Below are 14,289 nucleotides of genomic sequence, written 5' to 3'. Positions count from 1 at the left end.
CAAAAAGCTGCCTGCCCTCTACTCTTCCTTGATAAATGCTGTCTTCTTCCAGTACCCCTGCGTATCCCCCCTAAGTCCTATCGTGCTTGCCCACCTTGCCTCTTCCGGAAACGCCTCCTGAGCTCCAGGTAAGTGTACCAGGGACGGTCACATCCTGTAGCAGTGTCAGAACAGCCCACCTCTCAGGCTAAATTTTGCTTATGGAAATTAAAACTGATCCAGCATAACTCTTGTCTTTGACTAACGTCTACACTTCCAGCATTCTTTTCCCTAAGAGGATTGATCCGGGGTGTTGCATTTCATTCAGTGCCAAAACAGAAAGTTCTGAAATAAGTTGGGTAGGAAAGAAAAAGGAAACTTCCAGTAGCGTTTGTATATCACTATTCTGAGACTTATAAAGGAAATCACTGCGTGCAGTTCCCAGTGATGGACTCTAGAATCTCTTTATCCCTGGTATAATGTTCCTATCTCCACCAGTTTCCCCCACCCCTGCTTCCCTTAGACTAGCTAATTTCTATTTATTTTTATGATCGAGCCCATCATCTATAATTCCCACAGGAAATCCTTTACCTTTCTTTAGGACTAATGAATATTTGAATCAGAGAGTGAGTGATTAAAGAAAGGCCACTGTAGTTTCAATAGCAACTTGCATTTGAGTAATTCCAAGGGTTTAATTCTTAATCCAGGGCTACTTTTAAAATTCTGGGTGCCATATATCAAGGTGGATTCTGAGTATGGTGGTGACTGCTTTCTTAGACATACTATGTATATTTCAATTTTGCCTATCATGAGCCAAGGATTGGTTTCATATGAATAAAAGAGACCAGCTTATCTTCACTGTGAAAGGGGTGTCACCGACATTTAAGTCCCCTGAGAGTAGAGCTGAAGGCAGGGGACAGGCTGGGCAGATCTCCCTTAATTAAGAGGAGTAAATAGGAAAAGAAAATCATCTGCAACATGGAGCCCACAAAAAAGTATTAACGAGTGAGGGGAAAGGAGAACTATCTGTAAAACTAAAGGAAAGCAGCCTCAGAAACAACACAACACTGAAGATAACTTTAGAAACCTTTTTGGCCTTCCCAACAAGATCCAGAAAACCATGACCTCTAAGAAAAGAGAAACAGTCTTAAGGAGCAAAAAGCAACTGGGACAGAAAGCAAGAGTTTAAGGGGAAGCGGGGAATGAATGAAATTAAGATTGCCAGAAAACTGAAGTTACAACAGAAATAAAATCTGCATTGAGGCAGTAAAAAACCCAAAGTGACACTGAAGTAAATTGACAGAGTGGTGTGGAAAGAAAACATTTCACAAACCATTTAATACCTGCAGAAATGTTGAAGAGATGAAAACAAAGGGGTAGAAGATGCACAAAAGGAGAACAGGCGATGACAGTCCTATCTGGAAGCACTGATAACCCCTGTGGAGAAATAAGTACCGAGAACAGTTGCCATAATAAGAATCTTAATAGTAGAAACTGTTCTTGAGTTGAAAAGAGCTCTTACTGCATTCTCACTTGAAACACATCACGAAGAACACATTTGAAGTACAAGGATTAAAAAAAGTTTCCAGACTGAAAAAAAAATCTAACGATAAATGTACAAAACTCCAGCTAGCCACTTGTTTCTTCTCTGCAGCATTAGTTTCCAGAAGACTCTCTGGCAGCAGCTTTAGGGTTTGAAGGAGGAATGCTAGGACGCCAAACTTTAAGCCTGGCCGTTTTTTTTCCCCGAGTCCAGAGTCCTGTCACCAAACTGTACCCTGTCATGTGTGACAAAGTGCATTGGTTCACAAAATCTAGCAAGGATGGAATTTACTGTTGTGCTTCCTTCAGAGCTAGATCATCTTTGCTTCCACACCTTCTCCTGCACCAGGATTTGTGTGTCTGGTGCTATACTCTCCCCCCTGCAGTTCAGGTGGGAGAGTATATCTTCTGAAGCGCAAATGACAACCAGATTGCCCTCATCCTATAGTTGCAACAATGCAGGAGCAATTTACAGAGCTGGGACACTGTACTGAGCGCAAGACTTTAAAAAACATGTCTTTGTTCTTTGCCCCCAAACCAGAGCTGCCCCAAACCCAATGGCCTTTTTTATTTCTAATGCAAAGGAGTCCCGAGAATTAAATTCTTCAATTTCAGAAATCATAATGCAAATCACTAGGTTTCTTTAAATGGGAAAGACCAGTAATCTAAAGGTTGAACAAATTATTTGTATGAAGCACCCTCTCTATTCATCTTTAATCTAGGACTTGTGAATGCTTTTGCTACTTCTGCTTAATGGAATTAAAAGAATGAGCTCACTTACCAGAGAGAAAAAAAGAAAGAAAATGATTAAGAATACACACGAAAATATGAAGTGTTGAGCTTCCGAGGTTTTAATTTTCACGTTTGTCTGTATACACACATATTTTACATAGGTGGGTAGACATGGTAAGCTTTACAATGAACCAAAATTAAATAATCAGAAAAGAGATTGATTGTTTCTCCCAGAAAGAAGAAAACTGAAGTGGATGGCGAGGGGTATAACTCCCACCCTATGGTCACACACCCTGGCCTCGCTGCGGCTACACTTGAGCATGTTATAACACTAATGATAACCTAAGACAAATGATTTTGTGCTGAGGAGGGGTCATGGGGGGGGGGGGGTAGATAGCCTCTCTGGTAATTGAGGTGTGCAGGGGGGAGCAGGGGTGGTGATTATCTCTTGTAGTGTTTCCTAAATTATTTTTGGAGGTGGGGGAAGAGTTGCATTCAGAGGCCAGCCATAAGACTTTTTTCTTATTTTTTCTCCGAAGGGCTGGACTTCCCAAGGAGAGACAGACCTTGGGAGAGAAACAGCTGGGAGTGCCTTAGCTTCCTTCTGCCTCCCAAGGAAGCACAGCGCTATTAACTGGGAATTCTTTATAGCAGGGCTGGAGGAAGTTTTTGGCTGTAAACTGTCATGCACTGCAGCCTTCAGTGAAAAGGCTGAGAGAGGAGAGTGTCTTGTCCTGAGAACCAAGGAACAAAGATTCAGAACACCAGGCTCAGAAAGGGGAGGACAAATAAGAAAGCAAAGGCAGCAGACATCTATACATGTTACGGCCAAAGCCCACCACTTCCAGACTCTTCGCGCCCCCCGCTCCTACTGGCTGCTGGTTGGTCTCAGGCTTTTTAATAGTTGGGGCATTCCTTTTGGGGTGTTAGAAATGTCATTCCACATATTTGAGATTTAATTTTCTTTTCAGCTAGGGTTTCAGTTTTATTTTGGCCTGTGCCCCACTCCTGTTTGGAGAGTTAAATTGAAATCAGAGTAACAGTTTTAAAACGATTTGTTAGACCTTCCAGAATTCATTAGCTCTTACGGGCTAATGGCAAAACTGTTCACCAAAGCAAACAGAGGTGGAAGTAAGCGCTCCCGCCTTGGGAAGGCAAAGGATCAGGAAAAGATGTTTCACTTACTGGACTGGGAGGTCTTCTTTTAATTATTAAAAATTTTAAAATTGGTAGGTTTACACGAACATACTTTATTTAGAAAATGCAGAGTTCCCATATACTCCTCCCCCCACCCCCACCCCAGTTTTCCCTATTATTTGGAGTTTTTTATATGATCATTCGCCTCTTCCTCTGCCTTGGTTAACCTCCTCCCCCATTTCTCACCTTGATTCTAAGTCAGGAGACCTTAGGTCACAGAGATGATCTCTTAGACATACTAACTTTTCTTACTAAGTAAAATGTCACATACACGATCTTCCCCAAAGACCGTGGCTGGAAAAGCCGGGTGTAACGCACCTCCGGAGGGTCTGGTGTAAAGAGCAAATGAGGTCCTTTTGGTGTTTCTTTCCTAAAGGAAACTCCCCGCCTCGGGTCAGCCCCCAGGGAATTTCCAGGCCTCCAAGACTACAAAAGAAACTGAGAAGTGAGGACCGCAATGAGCGGTGACAGACCCGGGGTTGCCGGGTTCCTCAGTTTCCAGGTGGAGAGGGGGCGGAAAAGGATCCCTGGGAATTCGCCTCCCGCCCCGGGGGGTAGCGGGCTTCCTCCCACGGGGCTCGCTTCCAGGAAGCTCTCTCCCGGAAAGCGGAGGCGGCTCGAGCCCCCGGATCCCTCCCGCGACAATTCCGGAGGGCTGCGCGCGCCGGGCCAGGCGCGGGGGGCACCCACCGCTGAGCGCGAGGCGCAGATCCCGGGGCCTCCCGGGAGATTCCCGGCTTTTTCCCAGGGGGGTTGGGTGTGGGATGCGCTCGAAGGAGATCCAGAACCCGCATCTGCAGCCACAGACTCGTACTGAAGCGATAGGCAGGGGACCGCAAAGCCGTCTGCGGTCCAACGAGCCTCGGCGTTTGACGCCTTTTCTACTTTCTCCCCCCCCTTCCTAAGCTCCCGTTTTCAGAGGAATGTTATTGTTTAAAGAGACCCCACTGAACTATTTCCTGCTCATTGTCACCTTCCCTTCCCTCCCCTCGCCAAGGTTCTCACTGCAAGGTAATAAACTGCTCCTTACTGGGCTGGACGTAGCCGCTAAGGCCAAGCGCCGCAGTGTCCCCGCACCCTGCCGCAGGCGCGGGACGCCCGCCCTAAAACCCGGGGGCAGCCCGGTCCCACTCCTGCATTCTACGAGCACAAAAGCAAAACTTCCGGAACAACGAGCTCCTAGGTCCTACTAAGTGCAAGGCAGACTTCGTAATCCACAGACCCAGCGCGCCCGAGCGCAAACTTCTCTCTCCACGCAGGCGACGTCCGCGGAGTGGGGAGAAGGCCGGGCTGGTCCAGGACAGTGGCTTTTGGTGGCACACCCTGTGCAGCGCCGAGGCGCGAGGACAGTGCCGGGGGCAGGTGGAGGGGAGCCTGGGGCCGCGGAAAAGGGGCCAGTCTTCACAGACGGGTGACCAGAGGGCCAGGAGCTGCGCGTCCCTAAGCGGGCCGGAGCGCGCTCCAGCCTGGAGCGGGACAGAGGAGCGTCTCCCCTGGGCGCAGGTGAGCGCGGAGGTGGCACTTCCCGGCCCTCCGCCCGGCGGACTTAGAGGGCGCGTGGGCCGGCGGGCGCGCAGCATAGCGGCCCAGCACCCCGCGCCGGGTCCCCAGCGCCCCGCGCCCTGCGCCCTGGGGGCCCCGGAGGCGGGCCCCGGGCCGCCCCGCTTCCTCCACCTCCTGCCCGGCCGGCCCCGTCGCTTTGATGGAGGTGCAAACATTTTGGGGAGGGCGTGGGTGTAGGGGTTGGGGCCTGGGCGAGGCGGCTCGGGGGGGCAGGGGGTTTACATGAAACAGCCGCGCGGGGAGCCCATTGTTGGCTGCGGGCCTCCCGGGCCCGCCCGGCCGGGTCTGATATGGCCGCGCGCGGCCAATGGGCAGCTGCGCCCCGCACTTCAAAGGGCTCCCGGCTCCGCCGGCCTCGCCCCCTTCCGCGGACGCCCAGACTCTATTTATGGGGAGGGGGAAATCCAGTTGCTCTCCCCAGAGACCGACTCTAGCCGCGCCTTGCGGGAGTTCAAGTGGAACCACCTTAACTCCCCCACCCCTCTCCCCCCACCCCTCCCCCCCAAAATCTCCGTGCCCACCCTCCTCCCGGCTCTGGGCCCGGGACCTGGGGGGAGTCTCAGCCGTTTGGGGCCGCAGTGGCCCTTTTTCTCCGAAGAGTGGCCGCCGGAAGGAGTGGAAGGTGGCTCTCGGCTAGCGAGTTGGGTCCTTGGGGGGCCGGCGGGGAGGGGTCGGGCGGGAGGATGAGCTCCTCCGGCGCCGAGGGGTCGGGTAAGAGCTTGCAGTACCGAGTGGACCACCTGCTGAGCGCCGTGGAGAGCGAGCTGCAGGCGGGCAGCGAGAAGGGGGACCCCACGGAGCGCGAGCTGCGCGTCGGCCTGGAGGAGAGCGAGCTGTGGCTGCGCTTCAAGGAGTTCACCAACGAGATGATCGTCACCAAGAACGGCCGGTGAGTGCGCGCTCCCGCCGGTGGCCCTGCGCGCCGCCAGGCCCCTGGGGACCCCGGGGGCTCCCCGCCGGTGCCGGGGGGCGCGCGGCCTGCGCGAGCTCGGAGGAGCCGCGGGAAGGTCTTTTCCTTCGAGCGCTTTCTCTCCTGGAGGAGGTCTTGGCTGATTTCCGTCCCGGCTGCGCTTTTAAGGATTACTCTCCGCGGAAGGTTGGGGAGAGGCTCGAACCCCCGGAGCCCCAGACCTCGGGGCGGGCTGCAGCCTCGGCCTCTCGCTGGCGCCCGCAGGGTCTGCCCGGGTGCTTCCTTCCTTCGCCAGGCCTGGAAGCAGCCAGGGCCTGGGACCATTAGGCGTTTAGGGGAAGTGGGAGAGCTTAGGGTCCCTTTGGGGGGAGTTTCCTCCTCGTTGTCCGCTCCGGAGATGGGTCTGCGCGGAGCTTTGCGCCTCGGGTCTAAGGGGCTTGCGCTCCTGCCCGCGGCGCAGGCGAATGTTCCCGGTGCTGAAGGTGAGCGTGTCGGGCCTGGACCCCAACGCCATGTACTCCTTCCTGCTGGACTTCGTGGCGGCCGACAACCACCGCTGGAAGTACGTGAACGGCGAGTGGGTGCCGGGGGGCAAGCCCGAGCCGCAGGCGCCCAGCTGCGTCTACATCCACCCCGACTCGCCCAACTTCGGGGCGCACTGGATGAAGGCGCCCGTCTCCTTCAGCAAAGTCAAGCTCACCAACAAGCTCAACGGCGGGGGCCAGGTAGGTGCCGGGAGAGCCTGGCCGCCGAGGGGCCGCGAGGCGAGAGCGAGCCCGCGGGTCCCTGCGCCTTGGAAGGCGGGCCACTTGTCCCCGGAGCGGTGACATCTGAACAGGACAGCCTGCCACCGCCTTGCCTAATTGAGCTTTCAGTGGTGTTTATAGTAAACCGATAACGGTCACACCCGGGGTTTGGTGAACCCGGAGCGGGAGAAGAATCACCTTCGAAGGGGCTGCGGGTCTGTCGAGCTTCGGTTCTTGGCGTTTGTGGGGTACTTTTGTGTTCTCCCCCTAAACTCTGCTCAGGAGAAGGTAGCAGCCTTGCTTGGCAGGCAGGGCCACGAAAGCTAAAGGGGTGCCACAGTAGTTACCGCGCGAGGTCGGAACAGACTTGTAAACCAGTTCTTTCCTAAAACATTTTGTTTAGTTGTTGGGGATGGATTGTTATACTGGAAGATTATCACAGACAAACCCAGGCTTTTAAAGTCGGCGGTATCCGAGGTGTAGAACACTGGTCCTACTCTATTCCGCCAAGAGGTCAAAGGATTTTGGTTTGTGCATCTCTTGCCTTTCTCCAAAATAGGTGTGGGAAACCTCACGTGACAGGAAACCCATTTCCCTCCACAGTAAATACACTTTCTTGCGGTCTGTAGAAATGTCTGCGTCTTGAAGGTCTTTTCGCATCAACGGCGGGACAGATGGACGCTTTGTTGTCTTCATGATAGCGCTGACTTTTGCTGTCACCGCTTCTCTGTGTGCTTCCCCCAGATCATGTTGAACTCGTTACATAAATACGAACCCCGCATTCACATCGTCAGGGTGGGGGGTCCGCAGCGCATGATCACCAGCCACTGCTTTCCGGAGACCCAGTTCATAGCGGTGACAGCCTACCAGAACGAGGAGGTAAGCTGGGCGATTCCGACGGTGCCTGGGGCGTTGGCAAGTGGGGCTGTCCTGGTGTAACACTCCAGTGAGGAATTCCTTTTCAAGTCTTTTACTGTAATCGAAGTGGGGCAGAGGGAAGGAAATTTTAAATGAATTGTTCTTCCTGCTTTTTTTCCCCTTATGGGGACTCAATATTGTGGATTAAAGTGTCTACAATTGGAAACATCTCCTAAATTCTCCATAGGACAAGATGCAAAAGATAGGTAGGTTAATTGATTTGGCTACTTAACAATGGGAATTTCTTAAAAAAGGGGCTTGAGTGAAAGAGAGGGCACCTTACTTTGGAAATATTTATGAAAAGGAGTGGAGGGCAAAACTCAGCGCCTGTGTGAAGACTCAATTAGACAGAAAATAATGATCAGATTCCTGTAAATCTTAGCCAAAATATGAATTTCGTGAATACCTCTAAAGTTGTCGATGTTAATCACTCAAACTAGCACATCCCTAATGAGTTAGTAGAACCAGGTTATGTTCTGAGACTTTAAATTTTTTTCCTGAATGTTGTATGCTTGATTAGCATTTAAATACTCAGTAAGGATTTACAATTTTTTTATAAATATGCTTTCTTTATGGAATATTACAATTATTCAGCTACTTCAAGTCCAACCTGAAAGATTTCTGGAAAGAAGTCTGGTTTTACTTCTTGCGGGGGATACTTGTGTTTCCCAATTGCTTGGTGCCAGATTAAGTCTCCTGGCTAATAATGAGCCTGAATGCTAGTAAATGCAATTTCTTCTTTTCAGATCACAGCTCTTAAAATTAAATACAATCCATTTGCAAAAGCTTTCCTCGATGCAAAGGAAAGGTGAGAGAACTCTAACTATACCCTTTGGGCAAAGAGGTAAGCTGAAAGATGGAATGCTGCTGCAAAAGACCACTCTGAATTTTCTGGTTTTTTTTGACAATTCAATACACTTTATTTGACAGAAGCGATCACAAAGATGTGTCAGAAGAATCCGGAGACAACCAGCAAGCTGGGTATTCTCAATGTACGGTTTGTTTCACTCGGTACAGAGGTACCTTGTTTCAGATCTAGATGCTGCTGAGAGCTAAAAGCTGGAGGCAGAGAAGACAAGCAGGTTTCTGGTTGTGGTTGGGTTGTGGTTCGGCTGTGCAGAGCACATGGACCTTTGTGGCTTGGAAATTGTCACTGATCCACCTCTGCTCTGGGGCTGCTCACCCCAGTCCCTGTGGCTCTTGACCTGAGAAGTCTGGGGGAGGACTTAATCGGGACTTTAACTGGCTCTGGGTCATTGAGAACCTCGGTTCGGTCTTGACTTTCCTGTATTGGGCAAAAGGAGAATCCAGCTCCTGTCTCTCGGATGGTCTCTAATTTTGTTAATGGTTGAAAACTGGAGGACTGACCTTGAGGTGACTTTCATGAACAAATGGCACTTTTTGCTTTGTGGTGGAGCCCATCTTGGTTCTGGGAATAATGGCCCATCATCAACTCAGCGTGGGTTTTGGAAGCAGCAGAGTGTATCCTAGGATGGGAAAAGGTCTGCTCTAAATCTAGTAGCTTCCATTTGGGATTTCTGTGAGCCCAGAGCAAAGCAATATAGGTCTGTGTAGAGTCATGCGGCAGGAGAATCTGCTCTCTCTAGCTTCTCTCCCCACCAGGCAAAGGGCTTTGAGATTTAAAATAACTGAAGTGGAGGGACTAGAAACATTGCTATTGACAAGAGTGACTTCAAGAGGCTGGATTCTGGCATACTCCTCCATACACATCTGTATTCTGCATATGTATCTTTGTGTCATTCTAGGCTAATTTAGCAACAACTTCCCCTTAACATGGTTTGGAATACAACTACTTAAAAGTCGAGTATAAACTGTGTTGGCAAGTAAGGAATCCCCACCATCATTCGTGGGCACACCTGTATCTTCCCTCACTTAAGTACCTGAAGACATGTTTGTAGTTGGGAAATTGGACCTAGTGTAGTTGTCCATCTCAAGAGTTGCCTTTTTCCTAATTTTTAAAAAACTTTTTAGAAAAGGACATTAGTTGCATGACTTTTTGGTGCATACAGTGGGGAGAGTGTGAGCCCAAAGGTAAGAAGAAAACATGGGCTACTAAGGAAGAAGAGTGCCTTGAATCTAATTGTGGCGGGAGATAGTTGGTGGGGAAGAGGGGCTGCTTGTCTGCCTTAGTTTTGGATACGTGCTTTTTTTTCGTCTGTGTGGGGTATGTTTTTACATTTTATTCATGCTCAACCTGCCTTGAGAACTGTAAATCAAGAAAAAGGATTTAGGGGTATTTGAATAAAACACTGGTTAAGGAAGCAGCTTGAGTTGCCTGCGGTGGGGAGTTTCCCAGATTTTCCCAGATACCCTGTGGGTTTAGATACCTGGGCGTTCAGTGTGGAGCTGGTTGTCTTTCAATGCCTCAAGAGTTCTGGGGTGCTCTGGGCGCTCAGGCTGCATGCGAAACACTCAGCTATTCTTCACTTCATCAGGGACTTAATGCGGACAAGATCCCCTAATTCTTGGGTCTCCACTGTCTTCTCCTTGAAAAGGACGATACAGCTAACACAACTGCTGCTACTCAGCATTCTTTTCTCACAGCAGGGGGGTGGCTTATCCCTGGAACCAGTCCGCTCTGTCCACCCGCCAGCCCCCACCCTCAGTTTGGAGGTCCCCTCTCTCTCTCCTCCCCGCACGGCTGTGAAAGATACCCCGCCCTGAGGAACCACCGCTCGAACCCTTACCCCAGTCCGTATACTCATCGGAACAACTCTCCAAGTAAGTCATCAGTCGAAATAGGCCAGGATTTTGGGGGGTGGCCAGGAAATCACTTGGGAAAGGCTTTCTATGGTGCTAAAGAAACCGGGGCAGGAAAGCTTCTTCTGCAAACCCCATTTCACCCAGTTCTTCTGTGTGCATCCTAGTTACTTGCTGGCTCCAGAAGAGACCTCATTCTCTTAAGCCACTGCTGGCTCAACTACTGATGGAGCTTTTTAAAAATGACAGATTGCTGGATCCTCTCACAGGACTGGGATGGATTTCCGGGAGGGGGGAGGCAACAATTTGTGTTTGAACGAGCCCCCCAACTAAACGGATGCAGGCATTAAATGTTGCAACACTGTTCTAGGGCATTGTTGAATTCTCTAACATGTGTGCTGAGACTTCATTTTGACTGATTCCAAAAGGAAAAAATAATCCAAGAACACCATTAACTAATTAAACAAAGCTGATTTGAAAGGAGAAAAGAGCTTATTTGATGAGGAAATATATTGCCGTTGGGACTTGTTCAACCAGAGGCAAGATTCCCAGACTAGAAGATCATATTTTTCATTTTGCTTGGAGTAATGGTTTCTAAATCACTTTCAGCTCTAATTTATAATCCTTTGGGGAAAAGCGGGTTCAAGCTAAATCCTAGAATCAAGTGATTCTAGAATTTGCTTTATACAGGGTATCCATTGATAAAAGATGATAAAGGGAAAAGTCTAGGTTTATTGAAATATATGTTGGAATAGATAGATTTGATAATAGATAGTAGCCCTTGACAACCAGTTAATGAGGCTAAAAGATTTTCTGCATTCAATATCCTATAACACATTTTGTTTTAGATGTTGAGTAACTCCAGTTTTGTTTTGTTTTTTGGTAGTGTTTCATTGCATTTTGTTGCTGTTGGAAAAGCCCTTCCAATAACCACACTCTCTTCTGTCCCATAGCCTATTCTGACAATTCATCTGCATGCTTATCCATGCTCCAGTCTCATGACAATTGGTCCAGCCTTGGAATGCCTGCCCATAGCAGCATGCTTCCCATGAGTCACAACCCTGCTCCACCAACTGGCTCTAGGTAATGTCTGGGAAAATGATCGAAATCACCCTGGGATGCCATACCATTCTCATACATACTTGTCCTTCTCTACCTTTACCTGTGGGTGGCTGGGTTTTTAAATATGTGTGTCTACCATTAGCCAGTATCCAGGCTACCTGACTGCTATGCTATCAAAATGTTGTTTCTCTGGCAGAACTGGTAGCTAGCTCCCTTTAAAACAGTGGCCTCTTCTGGTGGGTGGAATGAGAGCTGGATAATATTGGAAAGAAACCAGGGCCCAACCACATATCCTGGCTCATACAGTTGGCAGAACCCTGACCCTCTCGGGGCTTCAATTTCTTCATATATAAAAAGAAGAGAATAAATAAACCCGGCCTGTCTTTATTAGGGTTATTAGTGTTATAGATGGGTTTTGGAGAAATGTTTCCAGAATCTTTTTTTCATCAAGAGTTATTGAATTAAGGAAATAAATTTGTTGGCATAAGATTGAAATCCTTAAAGTATATGCTGGGTAACAGGTAAATAATGAGGATTATTTACTTATAAATTATGTAGAGGGAGAATAGCTGAAAAAGTCAAGTTGGTTAGTAAATGGGTATTGCATTTATCTTCATAGGATCGATATGATAAGCACCTAAGACAGCAAATCTTACAGGTTGTCCCTTATTTCTCAAGGAGGAAATGAGCCCAAGTTGTTAATTCACAGCAGAGTGACCCTGTAATGAAGTTTTCTTGACTTTAAAGGCAAGACACATCATTGTATATAAAATATTGTCTCAATTCTTGTATCTACAAAACAATGTCCTTATAATAATAATAGTATATATTATGTAGTATGTAATATATAGTGGTATTTAGTGTATAATGTAAAAAAATAAACCATGCACACATGAGCAGACTTTTCACTTTCAGAAGGCTGCGCATAGATGAAATGACTTGCTGGTTACAAACCACTGACAGCGGAAGCCTTGGTTCTTTTCATCTGTACAGTGGGGACATAGTAACCCGCGTCGCCTAACTCAGGCTTGTTTCCAAGGTCAAATGCAATAGAATCTGATTTAATAAACAAATACAATATAATATTAGTTCTGACTCACTTATAGAAGGACACTAAGAATTTTCCCCAGTATTTTAGCATAGTTTAGTGCTCTTTACAGCTGTGTGTTGGGCTGGAGGATTTAATACTCCTTTCCAAGTCCTTCAGTTTATAGATGGGGAAACAGCCTCAAAAGAAGTTGAGGGACATGACTAGTATGACACAGTCAGTTAAGGGCAAAGCTGGAACTTTCTGGTCTAACTTAACGTCCATTTCTTTCTGCCTTATGTCATGTTAACATGTGTCAAAGTGGTGGCACAGAACACAAGGCGAACGGTATCTGTATCGGATGTTGTCTTGATCACAGAAAGCACTGCAGTGAGGGCCAGGATACTAGTTTAAAATTCAGATGCTTAAACCCCATCCTCTGATACTTTTGATTTATTTTATCTGGGGTAAGTCATGAATCATGCATTCTGAATCCAGGACTTCCGGAGTAGCTGGTAGCAGCACTTCCAGCGTAGTTCCACAGGCTAAGTGTATATAAATAACCCTTTTGACAGCTTCCTAGTTTCATTTCTTGCTGTTTGCTCTAGCAGTGACTTCTATTCGTTTCAGAACAAGGTAGTCGGCATTTAGTAATAGAGATGAGATGAATGTTTTGAAGGAAAAGAATGTGCCGTGAATGCAGGGCGGGCCCTTGAGTAGGACTCTTGCAGCTGGGTTGTCTTCTGCTCCCGCAGCTGGTCTGGGGCCTCTCCAGGGTCTCTCTGACTCACCTGTGTTCTTCCCTTACAGTCAGTACCCTAACCTGTGGTCTGTGAGTAACGGCGCCATCACACCTGGCTCGCAGGCACCTGCCGTGCCCAATGGGCTGGGAGCCCAGTTCTTCCGCAGCTCCACTGCACCCTATGCCCCCCTCGCCCACACGGTCTCCGCTTCCCCCTCCTCGGGGTCCCCGCTGTATGAAGGGGGTGCCACGGCCACAGACATTGCGGACAGCCAGTACGATGCCTCGGCGCAAGCTCGCCTCCTAGCCTCATGGACGCCCGTGTCGCCACCTTCCATGTGAATCACCGCCTTCTCCTTCAGAAAGATGCACTGACTTTTTGTTGTTGTTGCTGTGGCAACCAAGTATTGATTTGATTGATCCTCCTAGTAAGGTACAAAATGACAGTCTCACGGGGCAAGGGAAGGAAGGTAAAGCTTTTTGACTTCATCTTCATAAAAAGGACCAAGACCCATTCTAGTTTTCAAAAACCTGCCAGCACCTGTTTCCCCATCATCCGCAAGAGCGGTTTAGTCCAGTTGTTTATATGCTACAGGTGAATTTAAGTTTGAGAATGATCTATGTGGCCTAATTCACCACTATTCATAATAAAATTGTTTGCTAGGATCCAGAAACTTAGATTTTTGTTTCATGCAGCATATTATAGATGACTCTGGTACACCAGAATTTATAAACTCCATTGGTCCTCTTTAGCGAGATAAAAAGCATACTTTTAATTCTCTTCCTTATTGCTTTGGAATAGTTTTCAGGCCCCTTTTGTGACAGTTTACAGTAGTTAGAGGTGAGCTATTATGGGCAGAACAAATCTGAGAACAACAGATTTTAGTTGAAATGAAAATTTGCTCTGTCTACTAGAAAGTATGTCACTTTGAGCAGAATGTAGTTATTTTCTTATATTGTTAAACCTAGAACTGTTCATATTTTTCTTCTGACAAAGTAGCCAAAGACAATCAGCAGAAAGCATTTTCTGCAAAATAAAGGCAATATGCAAAATTTGGTTGGTGTAGTTATTATTCAAACCAGTTTTTTTTTTTTTTGGTGGTGGTGGGGGGTGAGTTTTTTCTGTTGATTAGAACTGTTGGCAAAGAAA

The 14,289-nt window shown here is 48.1% G+C and overlaps 1 protein-coding gene across 1 annotated transcript; it reads left to right on the top strand.

Moving 5' to 3' along the window:
- Positions 1-5,696: 5,696 nt before the first annotated feature.
- Positions 5,697-13,481, top strand: TBXT (T-box transcription factor T). Its single transcript, XM_058289673.1, has 8 exons — positions 5,697-5,902; positions 6,384-6,648; positions 7,414-7,548; positions 8,334-8,395; positions 8,518-8,579; positions 10,153-10,329; positions 11,262-11,391; positions 13,208-13,481. Exons 1-8 carry the CDS (start codon positions 5,697-5,699, stop codon positions 13,479-13,481), a joined length of 1,311 nt encoding a protein of 436 aa, XP_058145656.1.
- Positions 13,482-14,289: the final 808 nt, after the last annotated feature.

The sequence above is a fragment of the Dasypus novemcinctus genome, chromosome 28, assembly GCF_030445035.2.
Source record: "Dasypus novemcinctus isolate mDasNov1 chromosome 28, mDasNov1.1.hap2, whole genome shotgun sequence".
NCBI classification, from domain to species: Eukaryota; Metazoa; Chordata; class Mammalia; order Cingulata; family Dasypodidae; genus Dasypus; species Dasypus novemcinctus.
This window is presented reverse-complemented; position numbering and strand designations above follow the sequence as displayed.